General features: G+C 48.8%; 3 protein-coding genes across 14 annotated transcripts in view; 1 reads left to right on the forward strand and 2 right to left on the reverse strand.

Moving 5' to 3' along the window:
* Positions 1-3,933, reverse strand: part of SYTL3 (synaptotagmin like 3) — a 79,143-nt gene extending 75,210 nt beyond the window's left edge. For 2 of the 5 annotated variants that reach the window (XM_045080093.1, XM_045080095.1), the window contains exon 1: positions 3,774-3,931. The gene's annotated coding sequence lies outside the window, so the exon portion shown is untranslated. Of the gene's footprint in view, positions 1-3,773 lie in introns of all 5 variants that reach the window. The other 3 variants (XM_045080096.1, XM_004770864.3, XM_045080097.1) reach the window with 3 other exon arrangements.
* A 7,107-nt stretch (positions 3,934-11,040) lies between these two features.
* On the forward strand, positions 11,041-18,663 carry DYNLT1 (dynein light chain Tctex-type 1). The gene is made up of 5 exons (XM_004770865.3): positions 11,041-11,149; positions 14,379-14,420; positions 17,365-17,488; positions 17,901-17,978; positions 18,268-18,663. The coding sequence occupies exons 1-5, from the start codon at positions 11,123-11,125 to the stop codon at positions 18,336-18,338; spliced, it is 342 nt and encodes a 113-aa protein (XP_004770922.1). The 5' UTR covers positions 11,041-11,122; the 3' UTR covers positions 18,339-18,663.
* Positions 18,664-19,335: 672 nt separating this feature from the next.
* Positions 19,336-24,493, reverse strand: part of TMEM181 (transmembrane protein 181) — a 68,407-nt gene continuing 63,249 nt past the window's right edge. For all 8 annotated transcript variants that reach the window (XM_045080100.1, XM_045080101.1, XM_045080103.1 and 5 more), the window contains 3 exons: positions 23,837-23,926; positions 22,964-23,030; positions 19,336-22,567 (listed from right to left, as the gene is read on the reverse strand). In XM_045080100.1, coding sequence (XP_044936035.1) covers positions 22,489-22,567; positions 22,964-23,030; positions 23,837-23,926 — 236 coding nt within the window. In that variant the 3' untranslated portion in view covers positions 19,336-22,488. The remainder of the gene's footprint in view (positions 22,568-22,963; positions 23,031-23,836; positions 23,927-24,493) is intronic.

The following is a 24,493-nucleotide window of genomic DNA, read 5'->3' on the forward strand; positions in this document are numbered from 1 at the left end:
AAGGTGACGGGGGAAAGGATAGTCTTCATGGCAAAGGTGAGGCCCATTGAGCCTGGGGGAGGGGGAGGAGCTGGTCTGAGGAACGGTGAGAGGGGACTCTCTAGGTGGGGGACAGTGTATGTAGCAATACTAGGGTGAGAATGTGGCATTCTTCCTCCAGCACGGGAGCCCGGCTTCTCCACTGCCCATAAAAAGGCTCTGAAGCAGGAGTAGGGGCTTCCTGACCCCCTGACCTGGTGTCCTCCTATTCTGATCCCCACTTCCCCGTGAGGGCTGCAACGCTCCCGTGGTGAACTCGTTCGAGACCATTCCCCAAGCACATTGTGCATTTGCTCCTGCTCTCTGCTCTGCCCACCAAAATCAAATCTACTCGTAGACAGCAAGAGAACAGTCAGGAAAGCAGGTGTGGAGCCTGACTGTGTGTGTGAATAGCTCAACTCTGCCCTTTGCTAAGTCCTGGGTGAGTTACCGGAACCTGCTGGGACCGAATGTCCCTGTCTAACCCGAGAACTACTCCACCCACTTTCCCGAGTAGTTGTGAGGATTCACCGTGTGGATACACATCCAGTACTCACAGCACTAGAATAAGCAGGTGATAAGTATCAGCTGTAATTAGCAGTAGTAGTAATGGTGTCATTACCATCAACATTATTCTTTCAAGGTCCAGAATAATTGCTACCTAATTCAGGAACTTTCCCCATATTTACAATCAAAACCAGTCACTCCTTCTTCATTATTGATACCCTTTTCCTTTGCATAGTTCTCCCAGGGGGCCCTGAATCCATTCTGGCTTGTACTCAAGAGTCCTTTCCAGCGGCGACATTGGGACTGAGTGATCCCTCAGCCCCCACCAAGCTGGTCCTTAATGGTTGGAGTGTGTTGAGAAACGCAGTGAATGTTGTGACATGTGGGTTTGCTTGCAAAGCAGGAAGCATGAATTCAGGCAGAGTAGGAAGTCAGGACAGTCCAGGGAGCGGGAAGGCCCCCAGTTCTGAAAGCTCCAGCCTTTGGGAAAATCTGAGTTATTCTGGAAGCTGAGAAATGCGCTGCAAAGTGTTTTGTTTTAATGATCTCACGCAGAAAGTCACAGCCGCCTAGCTGGAGGGATGAAGTCCCCCAGATCCACTGTTCTGAGCTGCTCCTTACGCGGTCACTGTCCCACTCGCCTGGCAGCCTCTTACATCGCATTTATTCTGTCCCAAGCAAAGAAGTCGGGCTCTGTTCTTACCTACAGGGAGCCCGACCTCCTTTTTCCATTGCACGTTTGTAATTTTACAATGGTGTCTGCCTTTGCTCACAGCACTCCGACTACCAGCCTAATTATACTTAATAATTAACAAAGAAAACCAATACTACAGCACCATGTTGAAGGAAAAATCTCCCACGGCCTCTTGGAGAAGCCCTCTACACCCAACGGTCCCGTCTCGCGTTGGTTGGGCCACCAGACAATCTGGGATCCAACTCGCCCAATTCCCGGGCATAGCCACGTGCTCTTGGGCCAGTGGCTTAATCTCCATGAGACTCACTTTCCTTCTCTACTTCCTCGATGCCCTAGAGAGCTGTCCCTGCTTCACAGGACTGATCTGGGAATTCAGTACATCAGCGGGGTGGAGACCTAGAGCAATGGCTGGGAGGTAGCAAGCAGGAGGCAGAGACATTTCTCCCTGCAGACCGTCCCCCTGCGGGAACCCCCAAAAGTAGGAGAATCGCCATCAAGCCATAGCACATTTCTCAGAGATTGATGGGGACAAAGGCAACCTCGGGGGTGGGGGATGCCGGGTCCGCTCCTAAATGCAGCTCCACACTTCATCCATTTTGTCTGCAAAATGTTCTGTCTCCTTCCTTGGCCTCACAGCAAAGCTTGACTGGCTTCCAGACCTGCCGAGGGGGCAGCACGAGCTCCGCGGCCCAGAGGGAGAAGAGCGAGGAGGCCAGGAAAGGAGTCATTTTCTGCTTGCAGGCAGGGGTCCCCTGTCCTTCCACCCTGTCCTCTGACCAGGGGACCGGGACAGTGGCAGGCGGCAAATTGCGGGGGCGTGTGTGCACGTGACCAGGACTGTCAGCGCTTCTGGGATCTCAAAGGGAAACTGCAGAATTTTCTCAAAGCCTGACAGCCACAGCCCTGCAACGGGCCACGGCGCAGGTCACCTCGGGAGCCCCAAGCCCCACTGCTCTGCTCTGACCACAGCGGTTTCCTTGAGAGGCTGCAGCTTGAGAACAGCCACGCCACCCTGCCTGGGACGTGGCGGGGGGCGATGTGTGTGGAATCGGTGAGTCACGACACCGCCCCTGATGCTGCATGTGACAAGGTCATCTCTTTTTGCTCCTGTGTGTTCTTTCTGGAAGCCTGTCCCAGCGCAAAGAACCGCTGTGCACATGGCGAAGGCGGGAGAAGAATGTGGAGCAGCGCAGGTCTCTGTGGTTCCAACCCCAACCGGGCTGGCTTCACCTCTGCCTCCAGGGGAGGCGAGATGCGTGTCTATCAATTCTTTATCTCTCTTGTCACTTAATCAGAGGTGGCTTTTCCAGGAAGCTGGTGAGGCTCAAGCATCAGCCTCCCCGGCTTGCACAGCATGTCCAAGGCCCCGTGCCCGACGTCCTATTTGTTCTCTTAAAAGTCTCCATGAGTTGTATAAACATCAAGTCCTTAATACGTGAAATTGCTGGATGGGGAAATCTAGAAATCTAGAAGACCCGAATCCTACCTGACACAGGAGAAAGGGGGATGAGCTTCTGCTTGTCACCAAAAACCTCCCCACAAAAGTGCAGTTTTGAATCCAAGTTAAACACATGACCTCTTCTTATGGAAGCATAAGGAAATGAGAATTAAGATGATTACATTGTTAGGGCCCTACTCATACTGCTAACCTTGTTGTTGGACCCAAAGCAACTATTTATTTAACACTTACTCTGGGCCAGTCTGACAAGGACTCTGCCTACATGACCTCAGTCTTCATTACAACATTGTGAAGTACGTACGCCCATTTTCCAGATGAGGAGGGTGAGGCTTGGAGGGCTTAAGTCGTTTACGGAAAATCACACTCCAATTTAGGGTTGTTAAACCTCAAAGCCTTATGCTTTATTCAGGCAGAAAAGCTAAAAAGTTAAAATGTCCCACTATCTTGGCTGAGTAATCTTTTTCTGACACTGAGTCTAACTTTGTAGTAGATTCTCACTACCTAGTATGTATTTTTCTCTCATAAACTCTCCTCTTGCCAAGAAATGCATTTGCAGTTTAAAGAAGCTTAACCAAAAGAAATTTAAATTAGACCCCAACTAATACACTTTAAAAAATTTTTTTTAAAGTATATTTATGTTCCATGTCCAAACTAGAAATTATCTGTGATCAAAACAGTCTGAATTTATGAAGTAGATTCAGAACAGAACAGTAATAAACTCTATGTACACGAATTTACAAGCCACAGAAGAAAGCAAACAAATCCAATACACCCAGTACAAATACGATATAAATACCATCGAGACATACACCACCTTAAAAAAAATTCACACCCCGTGACTTAGATAGTGTGTTTTTGGTTTGGCTTGGTTTCTAACTAAGTCTCAAGGACTTTCTCCATTCCCTTTAGATGGTCATCCTACATTTTAAACGTATGCTATTCAATAAATTACAAGTCATCCTCTAACTTTTCTCTGGTTTTGTCTCCCACCCTCGCAATGTCGTTAACTTAGGAGAAGTCACAATCACTGTCATCTCTACCCGCCTTGCCCATGGACCAACGCACCCGGATCGCTGGACTCGGAGGTTCTCCTACCTTGGCATCTGCTTGGAGAGAAGAGACAGGGGCGCCCGTCCTGGAGAGAAGGAAGTCAATTTTTCTTCACGTTGGAACAACTGACGCATTTCTCTTTCCTTCCTGTCAGGCCGGAGCGAAGCGGTGCACCCTTGGGGCCCGCCCCGGGGCATCTGCGGCTGTCCCCACATCACCCGGGACCCCGGCAGCGAAGCCACCTGAAGCCACGCCCAGGGGCTCTTGCACACCAGCGGTTTAGGTCTTTAGCAGGAGGACAGGCGAAGCTGACGCCCCTGAAACCCTGAAACGTTTCAGTCCCCCCAAGGAAACCTCAAGAGAGACTAGAACCTTCGAAGATTCAAATGTGTTCCCCTCTGCAGGGGGTTTCACACTGACCTCAAGTGTGAATGACTGTACTTTGAAGAACAGCTGTGAACTGGAGAATGACACCCCCCAATTAACTTTGGGGGTGGGGGGGAAGGGGTATCTGTTGCTGAAGTATAGATACATGGAAAATGGGATACGAACTGTAAGCACAAGATTGTTCAGTCTTCCCAAGGTGAACACACCCCTATCAAGTGACAGAATTCTAACAGCACCCCGGAAACCCCGCCATCAGCCCTTCCAGTTACTCCCTCCCCCACCCCCTGCCCCGAAGATGATGGTTATCCTGACCTCTGATGCCACGGATTCATTGTCCCCTTTTGGTATTTCGTGTAAATGAATGTATATCATGTTAACTCTTTGGGGTCTGGCTTTTAGGGCAGCCTGCTTATGAGACCCAACCACACCATTGCACCTGCTGACATAAAACCAACCTCCATGCTTTGGAGCCAAAATATAACGTCAAGACCGAGTTGGGAATAAAGAGGAACAATAGCTTTGTTCCTCTGCGGGGCGAAGGGGGCTGCAGCAGGCTACCTCCTTCAAGAAGCTGCCAGCCCCGCCCGGAGGAAGGAGCTCGGGGGTTTTATAGGGAAATACAGGAGCTAGCAGATTTTGACAGGAGTTTTCCTTAGTCATGTCTTTAGGCTGGTCCTGGGTTCCTGAAACAAAAGGCTAAGAAGGAAGGAGGGCAGGTTTGCAGCAGAGACGGGAAAGGTTACTTTAAAATCCAGCTTTGGGGTTGCCTGCGTGGCTCAGTCGGTTAAGCCGCTGCCTTCAGCTCAGGTCATGATTCTGGGGTCCTGGGATCGAGTCCCGCATCAGGCTCCTTGCTTGGCAGGGAGCCTGCTTCCTCCTCTCTCTCTCTCTGCCTGCCTCTCTGCCTGCTTGTGTGTATTCTTTCTCTCTGACAAATAAATAAATTCTTTAAAGAAAATAAAACAAAGCTTTGCTGAAACGTTAGCGCCCCCATTTTGATTTTCGTCCAACTTTGGGTTTTTAAGCGGTTTCACAGGTAGTTTGTTCATTCTTGTGGTGGCATATTGTATGGATTCATACAAAGTTTCTCTACCGTATTATTTATTGATGGGCATTTGCGTGATTCGTCGTGGGGGCTAGAACGGATGGTGCGGTCACGAACATTCTTCTGTGGTATCTGGGTGAATACTCGTCCGTGTTTCTGTTCCCTCTGTGCCTAGAAATGGAATTGTTAGCATGTGCTCCACATGAGTGGAAGCTGCCAAACATTCTCCCGAAGTCGTTACCAGAAATGAGTTCTGGTTGCTCCGCATCTCCCCAGAACTTAGTATTATTTGCCATTCTTAGTTGATCCATTCTGGTCCGTGTGTGTTGCTATAGCATTATGGTTTGATTTCACCCCCCTGATATTTAGGGTAGCTGAGCAACTTGAGCAGATTTTATATGCTTATCGGTGAAGTGGATATCTGCTTCAATGCAGGGCCTGTTCAAGTCTTCTGTTTTATTATTGGCTTATCTGTCTTTCTGTTATTGACTTAGAGGAGTTCCTTATATATGTAGGATCAGAGTCCTCTGTCAGATATTTATACTACATAGAGCTTCTCCCACTCTCTGGACTTGTGTTTCCATTTTTTTACTGGGCTCTTTTGAGGGTCTCAGATTCACTTTTGAGGGTGAGCTAGTGTGAACTCAAATGGAGAAAATGATTCAGGCAAATCCAATGACAAACAAAGATAACGTGCACTGTGTGGCCTTGGGAGTCACCAGATCTCTCTGAACACTTCTGGGCCTGGCTTTCCTCAACTGTGAATGAGGTTCACTTGGCTCATTCCTCTGGCTCTTCAGTTCTGGAATCTCATTCTTCTGTGTCCTGGGAATGTTGACCTGACATGGTGCCTTCCACCAGCAGAAGAGAAGAGGCGAGTGGGGGGAGGGGGGTAGTGGGCTGTGACGAGAGGCAGGAGTGAACTAAGAGGGCAAGCTTTGGGGTGAGACAGAGCAGAGTGACCTTGAGCAAACCATGTGGCCTTTCAGAGCCATTTCCCGGCGAGGGTCGCGAGCTTCTCGCCTCATTTTTCGAGTCCATTCCTTTCATTCACAGACATTTATTATGCACATCAGACAGTACCAGAGTGACTGTGGTTGGGGACCCCCAACCCAAGAAGATCTTTAATACATAAAAACTATTTAGTAGTCATAGTATTATTTGCAGCCTAAGATACTAAGTGAATCCATTTAGGAATATTTGGAAGAAAAGGTTTCTAGAATGAGGGAACCCTATGATAATAATTTCCAAAGCAGGTGTATTACTTAGCTAGAGCTACTGGAGCAAATACCTTAATACTGTGTGGCTTAAACCACAGAAATTCATTTCCTCATAATTCTGGAGTCTAGAAGTCCAAGATCAAGGTGTCGGGAGGATTGTGTCTTTCTGGAAGCCTCTGTCCTTGGCTTGTGAATGGCCGTCTTCTCGGTCTTCACAAGATCTCTCTGTGCTGTCTGGGAGGCAGTCCTACTGGATTAGGGCATCCCCCTATGAACTCATTTTAACTTAACTGTCTATTTAAAGACCCCATCTCCAAATAATGCCTCATTTCCAAACATATAATGTCACATTCTGAGGTCCTGGGGGTTAGGACTTCAAAATACAAATTTGAGGAGGGACACACTTCAGCCTGTAACAGCAGGATATAGTAAGAAAATATCAGAACTTCCATTTAGATTTATTTTTAAGAAGCTAAAACTTTAACTTGATGAAAGCTTAATAAATGGATTCATAGTTTAATGCATCACAATGGAAGTGCACATAATTCTGGGATACATGCTCAAAAATTGTTCCTACTAAAGCAGCAAAATTAGAGAAGTTTGGAGACCACGGGCCTAAGGCCTTGGACCACAGTGGACAGCAGGGAAGGGTTGGAAGATGGGTATGGAGGGGCACTGGATGGTTCCGTTGGCTCAGCTGGTGGAACAGGCAACTTTTTTTTTTTTTTTTTTTAAGGATTTTATTTTTTTATTTGACAGAGATCACAAGTAGGCAGAGAGGCAGGCAGAGAGAGGAAGGGAAGCAGGCTCCCCATTGAGCAGAGAGCCTGATGCGGGGCTTGATCCCAGGACCCTGGGATCATGACCTGAGCCAAAGACAGAGGATTTAACCCACTGAGCCACCCAGGTGCCCCATGGAACAGACAACTCTTGATCTCGGGGTTGTAAGTTTGAGCCCCACATCAGGTACAGAGATGACTTAAAAATACAATCTTTAGAAAAAAAAGAAATGGGTGTTAAAATTGAATAGGTATCAATTAGATCCCATCTGCAACTAAAGAGAGGTGACACAGGGCCAACCTGGGGATTAGACCAGAGCAGCAGTGGAAGGAGAAAGCCCCAGAATGGGTGAGCGGTCAGGAGTCGGCAAAGAGAGTAAACGTGACTGATCACTAAGGGAAACCTTCTGAATGCTCCATGTGCCGGGCTGTAGCCCTCTTCTTCCTTACATGTTCCTACCTGTAAACTCCGGCTGGTTAAGAGACTTGCTCTGTATGACAGATGTGAGCAGAGGTGACCCCTGCCTGGTACGAGCCGTGCCTCCTAGCCAGCGCACGGGCCGCCGTTCCCTGTCCATCCTCCTCCCTCCACGATTCTGGCATGGAGAAGACATGGACGGAGCCATAGTGGACGCCTGATGGTCATGTTGTATGAGTGACGAATACAACCTTGTTGTTATCAATGCCCAGGAGTCGAGGGCCATTTGTTTTTGCGGCTAACTCAGCCTATGCTGACCAATCTAGTGTACTTTTCTTATACACAGAACTGAGCAACTATTTCATACCTACTATAGCATAAAAGTCAGGCCACCCGGGTGGCTCAGTCAGTGAAACGTCTGCCTTCGGCTCAGGTGATGATCCCGGGGTCCTGGGATTGAGCCCCACGTTGGGCTTCCTGCTCCCTGCTTCTCCCTGTGATGAGAGGCAGGAGTGAACTCCTGTTCATGTTCTCCCTCCCTCTCTATCAAATAAATATTTTTAAAAAATCAACCAGTCATGAAGAAATATCAGCTGGAGGCCGCTACTGTGCCTAGGTTATCCTTTAGTTGGGGGATCTTGGGCACTTAGTGTCCCAGGAATGGGGCGGAGGTAGCCAGGGTCAGGAGGAAGAGGGACTGCCATTGTTGGTGGCACAGAGGGACTGCAGTCCGATCCCCCGCACTTCCCAGCTCACAGCAGATCTAAGGATTGGCATTTCCTAGCCAATCTGGTTCCCATGTAATTTCATAGCAGCGGACTCACTTCAGAGAGGAGTCAGCCACAAGTTTACTTTCTTTTCCATTACAGCACTGAATTCCTCAGGCCTGGGTGTTTGGCATTGCCATCTTTGCTGCTGAGTTATTCTTATGATCGTCGACTTATTATTGTCGTGACTCCATGGTCACAACATGGGCACAGGAAAAGGCAGGAAAACACGAACGTCCACAAGATTGGATCTGGGTGGTGAGGGGCCGCAGATCACAGACAACCCTGCGAGACCCATCTGTGCCTTGTGATACTCTTTTCCCGGGTGACACGGCTGTGGCGAGCGGCCCACACTTGCTAAACGAAGACACTGGCGACGCTAATCCTTATTTTAAAGAGTTTGTATTTAAGAGATTCGATTTGAGGGGAGAAAGCACACAACACCTGCCAACCCACGGCTCACCCCCACCTTGAACAACAAACCAGAGATTCATTCTACTGACTTACTGTGCAGAAAAGAAAAATTTTTCTAAAATGTGGCTCACTTCCAGAGACTGATGAGCGGCTCGGAGTCAGTGTGTGCGCACTTGAGTACTTGGGATGGATGTTCATTCTCGGCGGACTGCGCACGCTGGAAATGGCAGCTAGTGGACTGCCAAACACCCTGGTATTATAAATTCCTTAGCCCTACAGAGTATCCAACCATTAGGCAGAATAGCCGACCATATTGCTGCATTTTTCCAAGCACTCCATCACCAAACCTAGAGAATGCAAGGCCACTTGTTTGTAGAAAGTTTATTTTTAAAAAATTTGCCAGAGAGATCATATCTCAGTCAACTCTGTAGCCTCAGCTCCAGCTCAGAGGCTTAAACCAAGTGAGTGTTATGTGTGCATGTGGAGAACAAGTGGACAAACACTTCGGAAGATGAACAGACCAATTTCTCCATTTCTAGGGGCAGACTCACTAGGCTAGATGCCACGATCATTTGATGAATGTTCTTTGATAGTTAAAATCGGAGAGCAGCCCCCAATGCACAGAGGCTAATGTCATGTAACATTTTTTAAAATTCACATTTACGTGTTTTCTGTTGATTTATGCACGTGCTCGTGAGTTTCAGGCACAACATGAAGTCTATGCAATATTGACGCACCATTCATCCCAGAAGCCATTCACACTCGTTTGAGTTAGAAAGTTCCTAAAAGGCTGTGGAGCAATTGCTAAACAATGTCCCGTCACAACATTCACATGCAGACTGTCCCTCAGAAGCTGCTCACTCTGGCTTTGCACACAATTCTGAAACACTTACCTAGTTGGCCTCCAGGGCCACCGCAGAGTGGCCCAAGAAAACCGGAAGATGGTGAAAAGACCCTTTGGCTCCCGGGCATGGTGCCGCTGGGGGCCTGGAAGCCGGCAGGCAGGAGAAGGACACCTAAAATAGGATCTCAGGTGAACCTGGGAAGGTCAGAGGCCAGGACAAAGAAATGTCAGAATTAGAGTCACATGTGAGGCACAAGGCTGTAAACCCTGAAACAGGTGAGCTGAAACCAAACAAAACTGAGAAGAAAAACACAGTTCAGAACGATCACTTAGGTCAAGTGCTCCAGGCGGAGCAGCGTTGCGTCTCTCACCACTGTGCCTCCACTCACCTGCCCTCTGGAGGCAGGGGATGGGGTCTTTCTCCACTGGCCAGCTCTCCGCAGCTGGCCACGAGGCAGAACTGACACCTTTGGGGAAATCATTCATTCATTCAATTTTAATCACACACCAACTTGTGCCAGGCACAACTGAATGGGTAGGGGGACACATCAGCAAACAAAATGGCTTCTGCCTTCATGGAACTTAGATTAAGAGGGTAGAAGCAAGGGTTTCTAATGAATTGAAAATGAGCTCTGTAGCTTAATTCTACCACATCTCAAGGGCCTCTGGTCTGCTCTTCCTGGGGGGGTTGGGAAGTCAATTTTAGCAACTGGGCTTTGGAGTAGTAAGAAGTGACAGTTTGATTTCAAGGACATAGTAAAACCAGAAAAAGCTGCCCCCAAAGGCAAAGATCTTAGCCTCAGAGTACATGCAAACAGGTGCCCATAGACCAGCCCTTCTTGTTCAAGGGCTGTACGATTATTAATTTTCTGAATGACCCCTGTATCCAAGTGTCTGTTTAGCTCAGTTTGCTTAAAGCAGCCAGGAAGTGTGCAGCATTTTACAAAAAATTTCCACCCAGAATGTTTTTTTTAATGGTCATTAAAGAAAAAAAAAACCTCATTTACATAGAAAATTTACCTCCGCAAAGGAAGGTTTCGTTTAGAGCTAAAGTTTCCTAATCCTGGATCTCCAGGAAGAATGAGAGCAATTTCTCACGCAGCTCATCATATTCAGAAATCCCTTTACAATTTGTTAATAGATGTCCGAACTCATTCGACTGTTCAAATTAGCCCACACAGTGCAAGCTGGAGGGAAGGGCCGGACAGGGCCGGACAGGAGAATGGCTTTTGCACGTTTGTTTTGTTTTAGTTGCTGCGGTCCTGTGAGCCGCGGGGATACTGAGCGGGTTCCCAGGGAAACCACCCGGGCGGGGTGGGCTGGGGGAGGATCCGAGGAGGGGCGGATCCCGAGTCCCCAGCCCCGCTACTCGGCCGTGGGAGGAGCTCTAGAGCGGGGCGGGACTGGAGCGGGGGGGGGGTGGGGGCGCGGGGCGGGGCGGGAGGTCGAAGGGCGGAGCCTGAGTGCGCCTGCGCAGTGCGCGCTACTCAGGAAGGCGGAGGCGACGCGCAGGAGGGAAGATGGAAGACTACCAGGCTGCGGAGGAGGTAACCGCCGGCTCGGGGACTGGAAGGGTGAAGGCCGAGAACGCCCGGCGCAAGTGGGCGGCAACAGCCAAGGGCGTGTGTGGGCTTCCAGGCCGCGTCTGGACGTGGGCGGCGGCAGTCTCCGGGGCAGACTGACGGTACCGGCGCCCTCCACAGCGCTGCGCGGGGACCCCCGGCCCGGCCTGCTCGGGGCTTCGGCGCCGGGCCCGGGGGCGGGGCTCGGGGCTCGGGGCTCGGGGCTGGGCGGGGGCTCCCCGCGCGGCGGCGTGCGCCCCGTCCTTCTGCCGGGAGGGGTGCCGCAGCCTTGGGATTTCTTCCTGGGGCGGGGCCTCTCCCGTCCCTAGCGCCCCCTGCCCGTCCCGAGTCCCGAGCCAGCCGGTGCTGGCCGCGCCCCTGGCCCCGCCGGGTCGCGAGCCTGGTTCCGCGCGGGCCTGCCACGCCCCCGACCTGCCGCACCCCCTCGGCCAACCGCTCCCCGTACCTGGCCCAGCGCCGGCCCGGCACGCCCCCGCCCCACACCCGCCGCCCCGCGGAGTCTGGGTTCCGCGCGGACCCGCCACACCCCTGCCCCGCCTCGCTCCCGCTGCCCGCGGAACCTGGCTCCGTGCCGCCCCGCCACGGCCCCGATCCTCTCCACGCCCGCCGCCCTGCTGCCCCTCCCGACCCTGCTCCACGCGGCCAGGGCCGCCAGGAGGCTGCTATCTCCCTCCCTTTCTTCGGCGGTGCAGACCCCCAGCCTGCACTAGGTGCTGCGCGTCTGCGGGTGGGGAAGACTGAAGGCCGCAGGTGTGTCTGCTCATGTTTTAGTGCAAGACTCCGGAGTGACGTGCTCGCGTGACACGCAGATGCAGTCGCATCGTTCAGGTCTCGGGCTGTGTGACAAATGCAGAAGTGCCCTGTGGGAGAGCCTTTGTCTGCCGGCCCGAACCTTGTTCTTCAGTTCGGTGCTTACACCCACCACGGCTGCTTAAGTTTCATTTTCATTTTCAGTTTGAGTCTGAGATGTCGGTGTGAGAGCTCCTATTTGTGGGGGAAAGACAATCTCTCATTGCCTCAGTGAAGAAGCAGGGTAAACCACACCATTACTTGCATTTATTCTAACGGCGTGCTTTCCTTCAGTTTAACACGCATCCAGGGAGGGTAGCTGAAGGGGGCTATTATAGAAAAATAGTTGCCCGTTTTGTTCTTGCTAAGTAATAATTCTCGTTGAAATTGAAATAAGTTGAGTCCTACATATTATGCAGACTGTCAAAAATAAACGCTATAGGTGAAGTTGGTAAGGTTTGATATTTTAACATTTTTGAAACAGTGTAAGCAGGAGTGTTGGGAGGGGAAAGAAAACATCTAAGACTTAAGGACTGATGCTAGAGTTTCAGTTTTGATCTGATTTCCTAAGTACCACGAATGGCCGTGTGGTATCAGTGTTTGAATGCTGCGAACAACCAGTGGGTAATTATGAGAAGACATGGTTCAGGAGCATCTAGCAAAGGAAAAGCTTTTTCTCCATAAACTAATTAATTTAGGAAAATAGCTTTATTATAGGACTAGCCATAAAACTTAAACAAAAAAAGGGGAAATGACACTGTAAGAGAAACCTCTTAATACTGGCATTCTAGGGGCGCCTGGGTGGCTCAGTGGGTTAAGCCGCTGCCTTCAGCTCAGGTCATGATCTCAGGGTCCTGGGATCTAGCCCCACATCGGGCTGTCTGCTCAGCAGGGAGCCTGCTTCCTCCTCTCTCTCTGCCTGCTTCTCTGCCTACTTGTGATCTCTCTCTATCAAATAAATAAATAAAATCTTAAAAAAAAAATACTGGCATTCTAATTCTGGCTCCCACCAAGTGGGGTGGCTAAGGGACTTCATTATTCCAGATCTCACTTGCAGATCTGTAAATTGAAGGGCTAAACAGAGTGTCTGTTTACAGGAGATAAAGGCCTAGGCCCTTAGGAGGATGAGACCTTGACTTTTTTCTAGTAGGGGTGCCTTAGGTATTTGCTAATCCATGCCACTCTCTTCTGAACTAGCCTTTCCTGCATAGCCTCTGACTTCATGTACATACCTGGACTTTTATAAGACTACTCTCAGCTTATTATTCTTATTTCTTAAAGAAGCTGAAACTGCTCAGGGGATTCTGTACAAGTCCACTTTTCCACTAAAAGTCCACTGAAATGCCCTTCAACCTTTTTCCTAGTTAGCCACATGGCTAGTTAAACAGGAACATTTCCATATGATTTAGTATCATGAAAGTCCCTGGAAGGATCCTTTAAATCTCAAATCATTTGATCTGTAAGATACTGCAAATTTTCATTCATTTGGCGAGTTGGCTTTGTCTGCAAGCATGCCAGCTCGTGAGTACAGCAAGTGAGAGGGCTCCAGGCAGTCTGCTCTCGATCCTATGGAGAGAAAAGGCATAGCGTGGACAGAGCCCTGGTAGTTGGCATCCAGCAGGCAGGAAAGCTCACTGCCAGAAGCAGGGCACTCTGACTTTATTCCACCAGGATTCACAATGACTGAGGGCCTGGGGCTGCCCTCTAGAAGGAATGAATGTCCAGAGCTAAGTACTGTTCGCAGCACTCAGAATCTTGTGCCCTTTCAAATGTACCCTGTGTAAAAAGAAAACCATCTTTAAGCTCCTGCCATTAGATTACTGGTGGCAGCCACCTCCCTGCTCATCCTGAGGCACTGGTGGAGAACAGCCGTGCCAGCAGCCAGTGTTGTCCTGAAGTAGGACAGCATTAAAAAGGACACATAATTCTGGGGAAGTAGTAGTATTGTATACTTTATCACTAACGGTAGATAAAAACAAAACAAAACGTTTTTAAGTTTCAAACCTCCTAATCAGTTTACATCAGGAAAGGTGTCAGCTAATTTAAACAAAACTCAAGGAACTCGTTGAACTTCTGGTTTGTTAATGATGCTATTCAGCCAGTTGAAGTGGAGAGAGAGATTGAATCTAGTCAGGTCAGCCTTTTGGTCCATGGCATGATTAAAGCAAACCAAAGCCCTTTAAGTTATATACATACTCTAGACTCCTGACGGCCTCTCACCTGCCCTGTGATCCTCAAAGAGCCACTCGGCATTTCTCAGTCTCTTGGTAAAATGGGAAATTTAGTTTGGTTCTTTCTAAGTCCTCATTTCTAAATTGTGTTCATTACCTAACGTTGCATTAATCAGTGCAGTGGAAACCGATCTTGTAAAGCCATCAAACTTAACTAATTTTCTTGCTTACAGACTGCTTTTGTCGTCGATGAAGTGAGCAACATTGTAAAAGAGGTAAGAGGAAGAATGCTTGTTTTTAAAATGTTGATTAATGGCTTTATGAGTGAAAATAATGTGCTAAATACTATCTTGGAATTGTTTCAACTGAGCCTATGTGTTTTGGCATTTCAAATAACAGTTTTTACTTCAGTGAATATGTAGATAAGAATTACTCCCGTATTATGTAAATTATATATTTTAAACCAGACAGGAAGAGTAATATATTAGCATTATTATTGAATATTACCAAGACTTAATTCTGTAATGTTTTAACATAAAAGATTTGTGGTCATGGTATACAAGTAAATGTTTCTGGTGTCAAATAAAGAGTGAATATAAAAAACTGATTAACTTCCAGTTACTTACGACCTGATGATCGAGGTGGGGCTTACCCGTTTGTCTTCTATTCCTGAACTACCTGTTCCATCATTTTTCACCATGGTACCTCCCTTACATGATGGCAGTGGAAGACAAAATAGGGTATTTGTTCTTCATTCATTGGAAAAATACGTATCAAGGGGGCCTTAGGGACTGACTGTCAAGGGGTTTACAGTATAGGGCGGGCCCAGGCAGGCACTTCCCAAATCATCACACTGGAAAATGTAACCGTGGATTCCCTGTGTGTACCGTGTGCCACCGTGCATGGTGCTGGGAGGATCTGACTCACTTGGTGTGTTCACAGCGAGAATCTGGAGAATGAGCAGGAGTCGTGTTAACTCCGCAAAAAGAGGGGCAGACATTCCAGGAAGTGTGCACGCGCACAGGCCCTGTGGCGGGGCCGTGTATGGTGTGTTTGAGGGACTGAAATGAAGCAGATGGGCCCGGAGTAGTGCAGAGTCCTGGGCCGGGAATGAGGCCAGAAGGATTTTCCGCATTAGTCCCTTCTCTTCCTGAGTAAATTGAGCACAGACTGAAGCCATCAGCCAGAGGAAAGCCATTAGATGATCAAAGTTTAAAGTGCCAGCTGAGAGTATGTGTGTAATTTGGAATTGACTCTAATGCAGATTATCATCTAATGCCACAGTGATGAAGAACCACAGCCTGTTTTTGTGACCAATACCAAAAAGCAAAATGATCTTGTTCTACCATATGCATTATTTGCCAGCACAGGTGATTTTCTAGTTGTTGTTCAGAATCTGTAACGGTTCGCTTTTGTTTTCGCACAGTGTTCTTATGGAACAAGGGGCGGGGGGTGGGTAGCAAGAAGGTGCTGGAGCTGGAGCCGCAGTTGAACTGGGAGAAGTGGGGATGGCTTGCTGCGAGGTCCCCTGTGGTCTCACTTGTTTTCAGCATCGTGTTTGACTCAGTTGCCAGGCAACAAGTGCAGTTGAACATAGACTCTTCCAGTCTCCACGAAAGCATCAAGTAACATTGCTGTGGTTCTCTCCCATGGTCACTGGTGTCAACAGCTTTTTTGCCCCTGGCAATAGGTTAATTCTTCCCTTGAGCTCTTTTAAGGATTGCGCAGTAATAGATTCGGGTGAGTCCAAAATTGGAGGGGAGTTTTCCTCCCTCTCTGAAAAACAGTGAATTGCAAAGTGTATGTGGGGAGAGCTGCCAAAGTTAGAGGTTCGGCTTGGCAATGCCCCCCTCTTCCTCATCACCCCCCAACTTCTTTGACCAATATCCAGATCTTTGACCAATAACCAGGTCCTTTTAAACTAGGAGCACCTATGTCGCCACACCTCATTCTGTCCCGAGGTGGGGAGGGGGCAGAACATGTCAGAGGATGAGAAGAAGCTATGATAATGGGTGGGGGGTGCAGGAGAAGGCCAGAAGCTAAATGAGGTGTGTTTAATGACTGCTCAGAGTCCCAGGACAAATGGGTAGAAATCAGGGTGTGATTATAGGTAGCTCTTTGTTCCTCAAAAGCAAGATCACTGAGCCTTTGTCCCAGACAGTAGACCCTAATGCATCTCGAGTGTACACACTCAGACCCCGGGACTCTTTCTCTCTCCGTGTCTGAGGACAGAACTGGGCCTTCCTCAAATGATTTTAGGTCGTAACTGTCATCAGAATGCAGGTTTCTGGTTTCTTGCTAGAAAAGGGGTAGAGAAGAAAGCCACTTAGTTAGAGGCAGGCACACTGGCATCAGCATAAAGAGGCCCAGAAAATCATAAAATGGTAATAGCCTAACTACAAACTTGGGCAAGAGTAGGGGCAAGCGGCCGTATGTATTCCTGAGTAAACTCTGAACCCTCTCCAGGATGCAGGATGGAAAGAAACAGTTTCAAACAGAAAAATTCATCATAAGCTTAAAATAATTATTGTAATATATAGGGTTCGTATTTTATTATCTGAAAGGTACACTTAAGTGTTAACATATTCCCAGAAAATGTGGGATAAAGGAAGCATTTTTTGGGTAGGTTTATATGTTGTTAGTTGTACAACCAGTAAGGATTTTTCTGTCTGCTATACTTTTAAGAAAGGAATCGGCAAAGGAGAATATTTTCTAGCCTCAGTAGGAAAAAAAAGATTATCTCCAGGTACCAAGTACAACAGTCGACAGTAAATTCAGTCAACATGTTTTTAAAAATTGACAGATCCTATATAAGTGTGGATTTTAGAAAATGATATAAATTTATTTAATGAGGGGCACCTCGATAGCTCAGTTGTTAAGCCTCTGCCTTCAGCTCAGGTCATGATCCCAGGGTCCTAGGATTGAGCCCCACATCGGGCTCCCTGCTCAGGGGAAGTCTGCTTCTCCCTCTCCCATTTCCTGTTTGTGTTCCCTCTCTCACTGTCTCTCTGTCAAATAAATAAGATCTTAAACAAACAAACAAACAAAACACTTAATGTAGGAGGACGCTGTTAAAGGTGTATTTGCGAAGGGTGCTCATGGCTTATGCTCCCGTTTCAGGCAGATTATGTTAACACAGTCCTCGGGTGAGGAACTGCGGGACCTGCTGCAGGGCGCTGGGCCTCTTCTGCGAACAGTGACCTCTGCTCTGTGTTCCAGGCTATAGAGAGCGCGATCGGTGGCAATGCCTACCAGCACAGCAAAGTGAATCAGTGGACCACAAACGTAGTAGAACAAACTTTAAGCCAACTCACCAAGCTGGGAAAGCCATTTAAGTACATCGGTAATGCACCTCTGCCTCTCGTACATACTGCGGGGGTTCTTGAAGCACTGCTGAGGGGCGGGACTGGTGTCAGAAGAGAGGCGCAGCGGCGTGTGACCTCAGAGCATGTGCACAGCAGTAGGGGCAGGTCCCCGTGCCGTGCGCGTGACTCCCGGCGGGCCTGGCAGGCGGCTGGAACAGTTGCAGGGCACACGTCACGGACTTCCCAGCACTTCACACCAGACTCTTGGGGAACAGGCATGGGGGGTAGGATGGGGCAGGCTGTGGCGTGCCACTGTCACAGGGCCAGTGTGTCCCGGTGACTGTTCCACGGACACCTATCACGGGATCCATGTCCGAATGCTGAGAGTAGGTGAAGAGAAAGGTGTGTTGCCAAGTAGATTTCTCTAACAAACGTTTGTTTTCGTTGAAGTGACCTGTGTGATTATGCAGAAGAACGGAGCGGGGCTGCACACGGCGAGTTCCTGCTTCTGGGACAGCTCTACGGACGGTATGGTCTCCCCTTTGCTCCGTGAACGCTTGTCCTGGGCCTTTCCCTGAGGCCGTGTGGTGCCTCCTCCACCCCGCTGAGACCTAGAGTTTTCCAGGCAGGGTTTTCTGAAGCTCGCACTTGGATGTTTGCGGTCTCGGGGTGCATGCCGACCAGAGCCCCCTGCTGACACCGTGCAGAGAGCCCAGGCGGAGCGGCCTTCTCTGTTCGCGGGCCGTGCAGAAGTGTGAGAGGTCGGGGCGCTGCGCCCCCGGCTCCCCGGGCTGAGCTCCGCGCCTTCTCCCCGCAGGCAGCTGCACCGTGCGGTGGGAGAACAAGACCATGTACTGCATCGTCAGCGCCTTCGGGCTGTCCATCTGAGGCTTGGCGGCCCTCCGCCCGTGCCTGCGCGCGCCGCCTCTCCCCACGGCCGCGGGCCCCGGCCAGCACCTTCCTCCTCCTCTCTCGTGGCGCTCACGGCGTCGAGGACAGCCGGGTGACTGCCCTGTTCTGTGAACGGCATAGCCAAGTCCGAGGACTGTCATCCTGGGTGCTTAGGCCTCTGCTGCCACTCTCTTAACTCTGAATATTTCTTTTCAAAGGTGCTACAAACTGAAATTGCTAGTTTGAAGCTTTCTCTCTTTCAGATACACTAATTTTCCATACTTTGTACTTTGGTTAGAATAATAAATTATTCCACTTTGAAGTTTGTGTTTTTCTTCAGAGTCTAAATGATACCACACATGAATTCTTCCAGCTTCACTAGTGATTTTAGAATCTATAAAACTGCAAGAACAAAAAGGAAGAGGTACGGTCTGTGTGGGTCCTGTCGATTGCAGGGTGTGCTGCGTGGACCCGCGGGTGCAGGCTCCTGCAGGCTCCTGCAGCTTCCGGAGCCGGCCGGCTGGTCCCTGCTGCGGCCGGGGCTCCTGGCCACACGCACTGCCCGGGCCGTGGCGCGCCGCTTCTGCTCCAGCCTCCTCCCCTGGTCAGCTGCAGGGCCTCCCTCATGCTTTCACCGGCATTTGTTTTGTGTCCATATTAGGCCCTTATATAAGTTGGTGTTACACAGAAACCACGTTGGGAGGCTATCTGATGGACTGAAAGGGGTCATCTAAGGGGGGGGGGGCCCAAGCCCCAGTCTGTGACCTCACCTTCAGCGCTCATCCACGGGCCACATTCACACAGGAATAAAGACATGCTTTGTGTCCACTTGCTGAAATCAAGAAAGTTCTACTTTTGGCCCTAAAGCGCTCATGCCTGAATGGCCAAATGAACACACGCAGGAGCAAACAAATGCCGTAAGAAAGGACTGAGTATGTAAAATTCACTAATATTTACCAGAAAGGAAGTTTCACAATGAAGCCATTCCCAAGTGTAAGTTTGCCATAAATGTTTATTCACTTTTGATTGAATACAATGATCATTCTGTCGTCAGGGGTTCCTGTGCTCATGGACACAGTTCCAGGATCTGTTACACAGTTCTAGCTTTCCCTTTGAACTTCAAGTTGTTTTTATTTTACAAATATGTACAATCTTTTTGTAAAAAGGCAGTTTTCAGTAGCAGAAAATTCTGTTTCACTGTGTGGTATCATAGTTACCAGTATATCTAAAACATGTCAAGTCAACATGAACAGGGTAACAAGATGTCACAGACTAAAGCGACTTCCCTTGGGCCTGGGGAAAAGATTCGTAGCTTTTTTCCCCCAAAAGTCTAACCTCTAAGGCAATTGGTTTTTAAAATCCTCAAAATACATAAATATTCTTTAGTGACTTAACTTGTACTCACTAGATGTCCCTTTTCACCATCCTGTCTCTGAGCTTCCATGGTTTTCCCTGGGAGGAGGATTCCAGGAAATAAGTCACTGACCATACCGTGACCGACTTAACACAACTGCACCTTCAGTAAGTAGTTCATGGAATGCTTGAGGCTGGTGACAGTTGTCTTGTAACCTGCCCATTTAGTGGGCTGGTAGTTTACGTAATGTCTCTAAGCTTTTATTGCAATCTTATTATGTACAGGAACACTCTTACAAACTTTGAATATATTTTATATATCCCCTTCTCTAGCCTTTCAAATGGGGCTTAAGAGAGAGAAAACTGCATCACTTCACTGCTGTAATGATTTAATAATAAATCAAGCAGACCTATTACCCACACGGATAATGATGCTCTCCCTAGGGAAGCTGAATACGTGCGGTCATCTTCCAGGTTCCCCTAGACTGGACCAGTGTAAAAAATTATCCCAAAGATGATGTTATTCAAGCCATTACCATGGAAGAACTAAAGTCAGCCCTTTGAATTTACAACTGAAGTTTGCAAAACTGATACTCTCCAAGAAAAAACAAAACAATTTTCTTGCTACTGTCTAAAGTTTCTGGCAGACTTTAGTGTTTCAACCTAATACCTACGGCATATATACTACATGCTAAATGCTGTATACTTTAAGCAAATTTTTACATGGAGTATGTAATATGTTGATACACATGACACAACGGAGACTGAAAATGCAGGATTTAACGAGAATCATTTTCCCCTTACATACTTCCTTTTATCATTTTTTGTTTCCAACTTAGTTACAAAAAGTAAATAAATACTCCCATATTTTCATTTCAGTGACTTGATGCCATGAAGAATCAAGTATGATGGTATCGGTCATCAGTTTATAATATAATTATACTACAGAACGCAGACAGGTTAAAAAGTTCTGATGTGTATGGCTAAATGCCTCAAATAATTTACATTTACTGATAAATAACAGCATTCCAAATTATGGACATTTAATAATTATAACTTGTAAACTATATCACAGAATACATTAATTAGCACAAGTTTTCATCAATTTACATTAAATTATACTTAGTAGAAGTTGAAAAAATTTGGTAAAAGAAAAACTTTTCCAGTACCTTGGAGTACACAGAATCAAAAAAGTCATCACACCATTGAAAATGTAAAAACCATGTAAACTTGAATTACCCTTGCAATAATAACAGTTGTTTTAATTCAAACTTTTATATTTACAAGGTTTTAAAAACAAATGGAATCCGTATTAAAGGTACGTTATCACTAAAGTTTAAACTAAACAAAAAGATGTGAAGTCGTAATGAAGTCTCTCGTGAACCTGAAGAAGGGCCCAGCCTTACCTAAAGTGGAATCCAATTTTGAGCGATTGAGAGTTAATGCATAGATGGAGACAAGGCAGGTCCTGCTTGCGGAGCGGCACAAACCTCTCCTACCTGCTGCGTCTGCCCCGACGCCGTCCATCAGGGGCTTAGCTGTGACCGTAGGTCAATGGTTCAAGAGAGACGTTACTTCAGAGGAAAGGGAAAGGAGATCTCTACAGCGGACTTCTACGCAGTCTTTGACGTAAAGGAACTGGCAGCTCTCCAGGGCCTTCTATGATGCCACAGACTGAGCAGCTGGAGACAACCTTCCTCTCGGAGAGCAGGCCCTCCTCTTCCCTGGCCGCTGGAGGGCGGGGCACGCTTCCCAGCAAGTGACCTTCTACCCAGGGATGTGCTGCCATGAGTCATCGAAAATGTTTTCCTTCCTTTTATCTAGGCTTCAAATGTGAAACTGAAAAACTTTTTCACAGTAAAGAGTCTAAAATATATCAACCCTTTGTTTAGCTTTCACACAAAAAAATATTCCATGGGGTGTTCTCTCTAAAGGAGTCCTAGAAATGACAGCTTACAGGAACTGCGGCGGATCCTCTCTTCCCAGCCACAGTGACAACCGTTCACATTCATGCACGTACCCGCTCACACGCACACGCGTGTACACAGTCTCTTGGAAAACTGTGGCAGCAAGACCTCTTCCCTGGAGCTGGCACTCGTCAGTTATCTTACCCTTTCCTTAGAAATCTCAGCCAGTCCTCCTCTGAGCCCCACGACCCGAGCTCTGCCCGGTGGTGGTGGTGCAAGACTAGAACCTGCTCGCCCACCACTTCCTAAGCCATTACTCAGGCATTTCACACCAGCGACGGGAGTTACTCGTCACCTGGGACACTTGGTTACCCAGAGCACTCGATGGGGAAGGACTGCCCTCGTGAGACAGGCACAGAAATAGGCTTCCCTTTGAGCTTAAAGGGCTGAAACTGGCACAGGGCAGGGAAGAAAGAGGAGAAGGCCACCATGCTGATGACAGCATTCATAAGGGCTTTCTTCCCATGGACTTGGAATCAGCAGATTATTGAAACAAAACAAAACAAACAAAACAAAACATAACTCTACTAAAAACAGGAATAACTACCTCCTCATCACTAAAAATGAACTCTTTCTCATCTGAAATCTTTGAAAAAGGATTTGGCTGTTTACACTTATCAGAACCTCTCTTCTCAAATGCAGCCAATCTAAGTAAATTTGGCCCAATGTTTAAATTTCTCCTTGGTTTTCGTTTTCCTTTCAAAAGTACATAAACAGATGAGGACCAGGAAATCTCTGCTTACGAGACAAGCCCAAACACCAGCAGGAGCGGGGAAGGCCAGGAAGCAGCGCCTCGGCAAAGCGTTGGGCCTCCAGCGGCCCGGGGCTCAGTCGCTCTCGGAGGCCTCCTTGTACTGCGCCCGGATGGCCTGGCCGTTCTGCAGGGGCATTTCTTCATAGTCACTCCTGTCACAAAAGAGACCCTTGATGCCATTCGGCTTTTGATAGCTCCTCCTCTGTTCTTCTCTTCCACACTGATGTGCCATTCTGGCAAGAAGGTGTTTCACAGCCCTGCGCTCCCCATTTCTATCACCCACGGCCCACCCTCGCCCCCCAAGAAGCACCGGGGCCCACCGCCAGGAAGAACAGGTCCTCCTGTGGTCACCGCCCAGGCTGTGTTCAGAAAAAGGGAATACCATTCAGTCTAGTCAGAGCAATGTGAAAACAGAACCTCGTGGGATCGCAGGACACTCCCAGGTGAAAGAAACATCATAAAGCCTTGAAAATCACTTTAGAATGACTGGCGGCCTGTTCAGTAAATGCACAAGAGCAGGCCGAATGCTCGGGGAGGCGGTGACTCACCCGTAGATCACGTCATCGTCCGAGTCATTCAGCATGGAGAAGGCAGGGTTGTCTTTCAGCTGGGACTCTGGAAGCCAACAGAAGCATTTTTATGCAATTAGCCCGGGCAGGTGGGCTGCTACAGAGAAAGGACAGGAGCCCAAGAGTGCGATTCCAATCCCAGCTTCCACCGTTCATTATCTGTGGGGTCTGAACGAATCTTGCCTCCCGAATCTGTTTCTCACATGCAAGTCGGGGGCAGCATCGGACCTAGCAGGCTGCTGGGCAGACCGAGCCGTGGAAGTGCCCGGAGGCGCCCCCGAACGGTAGCCGCGAGCCGACTACTTCTCCGAGTCCATAGGGGTCACGGGGGCAGAAAACACCCCGGAGACCAGCGGCGCCCCCCTGCTTCCTCCCACCCCTGGGAAGGACGTGAGCCCCGCCGCCCAGTCTCCTCATCTCAGCGGGGACTAACCGCGCCCTCACTGCTGAGCCGCGGCCAGGCTCGAGGGACACGTTTTCACAAAGGCGCTTTGGGAACTCACACAACACGGAAGCCAGGTGGTGGGTCGGAAAGGCTACATCGCTTTTGCTGCCCACGCTCCAGGACATCCCTGTCCTTTGCAGCCTGCCACACAGTCCGGCTCCTCTCACATTCTGGCTTTCCCTGAATGGCCAGGGTGCTAGCACTCAACAGACTTGGTGTCACACGGCTGAGGGACATGCCTGTGTGCCGGCCCCCTCTAACGGATGCTCTGTTCCCTTCCTGTGCCCTAACGAGGCAGCCCGCGCCGGGTTCTCACCACGACTGGGCACCCCCCCCCCACCCAGCCGCCTACCTCGTCCCTCGGCCAAGGCTATGGGGCCCAGCACTGCAGCCGCAGGGTGGCTTACCGTACAGGGCGTTCTTCGATGGAGAATACACGAAGGCCAGAGTGTAGAGGTAAAAGTTCAACAGGCCATAGAAAGATAAGAATTCAGCTGGTGATACTGGTCAAGGGAAATGAGCAGCGCAGGAACACCCCGTATTTGGACATCTCAGCTGGGGTCTTTGCTTTCGATCTGGCTGCCCCCTCCACCACCAGCCGTGTGGAGGTGGTGGTCCACCGCTCACCACCAGCGAGGACCCAGACAGCAGGATGCCATAGGGCAAGCCCACAGATGAAGGTCACTGTAACCTTTCAAGGTCATCTGTAAGTAACAGGTGCACTGCGCTCTTTTCTATCAGTGGAAACCCCTGGAGGTAGCAGGACCTGACATGATCAAGTTACGCACAAAGGGCAGGAGGGCCCTGCGCGCAAGTGGGTAAATCAAGACTGAAATGAAGACCCGGACCAATCTCTCGAACCAGTCGTTCTTCGTCTTCTCAGCATAACAAACCCCTCTGAGAAGCTGATAACAGATTAGTGTGAAATCCAGCCACTAAAATTTGAAAAATCTTGCATTGATTCTAAGCATGGAAGAGGCCCCCAAGAAAGAAGCTAAGATGTAAGGGAGTAACTCCAAAGCGCTGACGGACACCGTCGCTGAAAGGGGGCGTGGCGAGCCCTG

Source organism: Mustela putorius, unplaced genomic scaffold (assembly GCF_011764305.1).
Source record: "Mustela putorius furo isolate JIRA1106 unplaced genomic scaffold, ASM1176430v1.1 tig00000450_pilon_pilon_pilon, whole genome shotgun sequence".
NCBI classification, from domain to species: domain Eukaryota; kingdom Metazoa; phylum Chordata; class Mammalia; order Carnivora; family Mustelidae; genus Mustela; species Mustela putorius.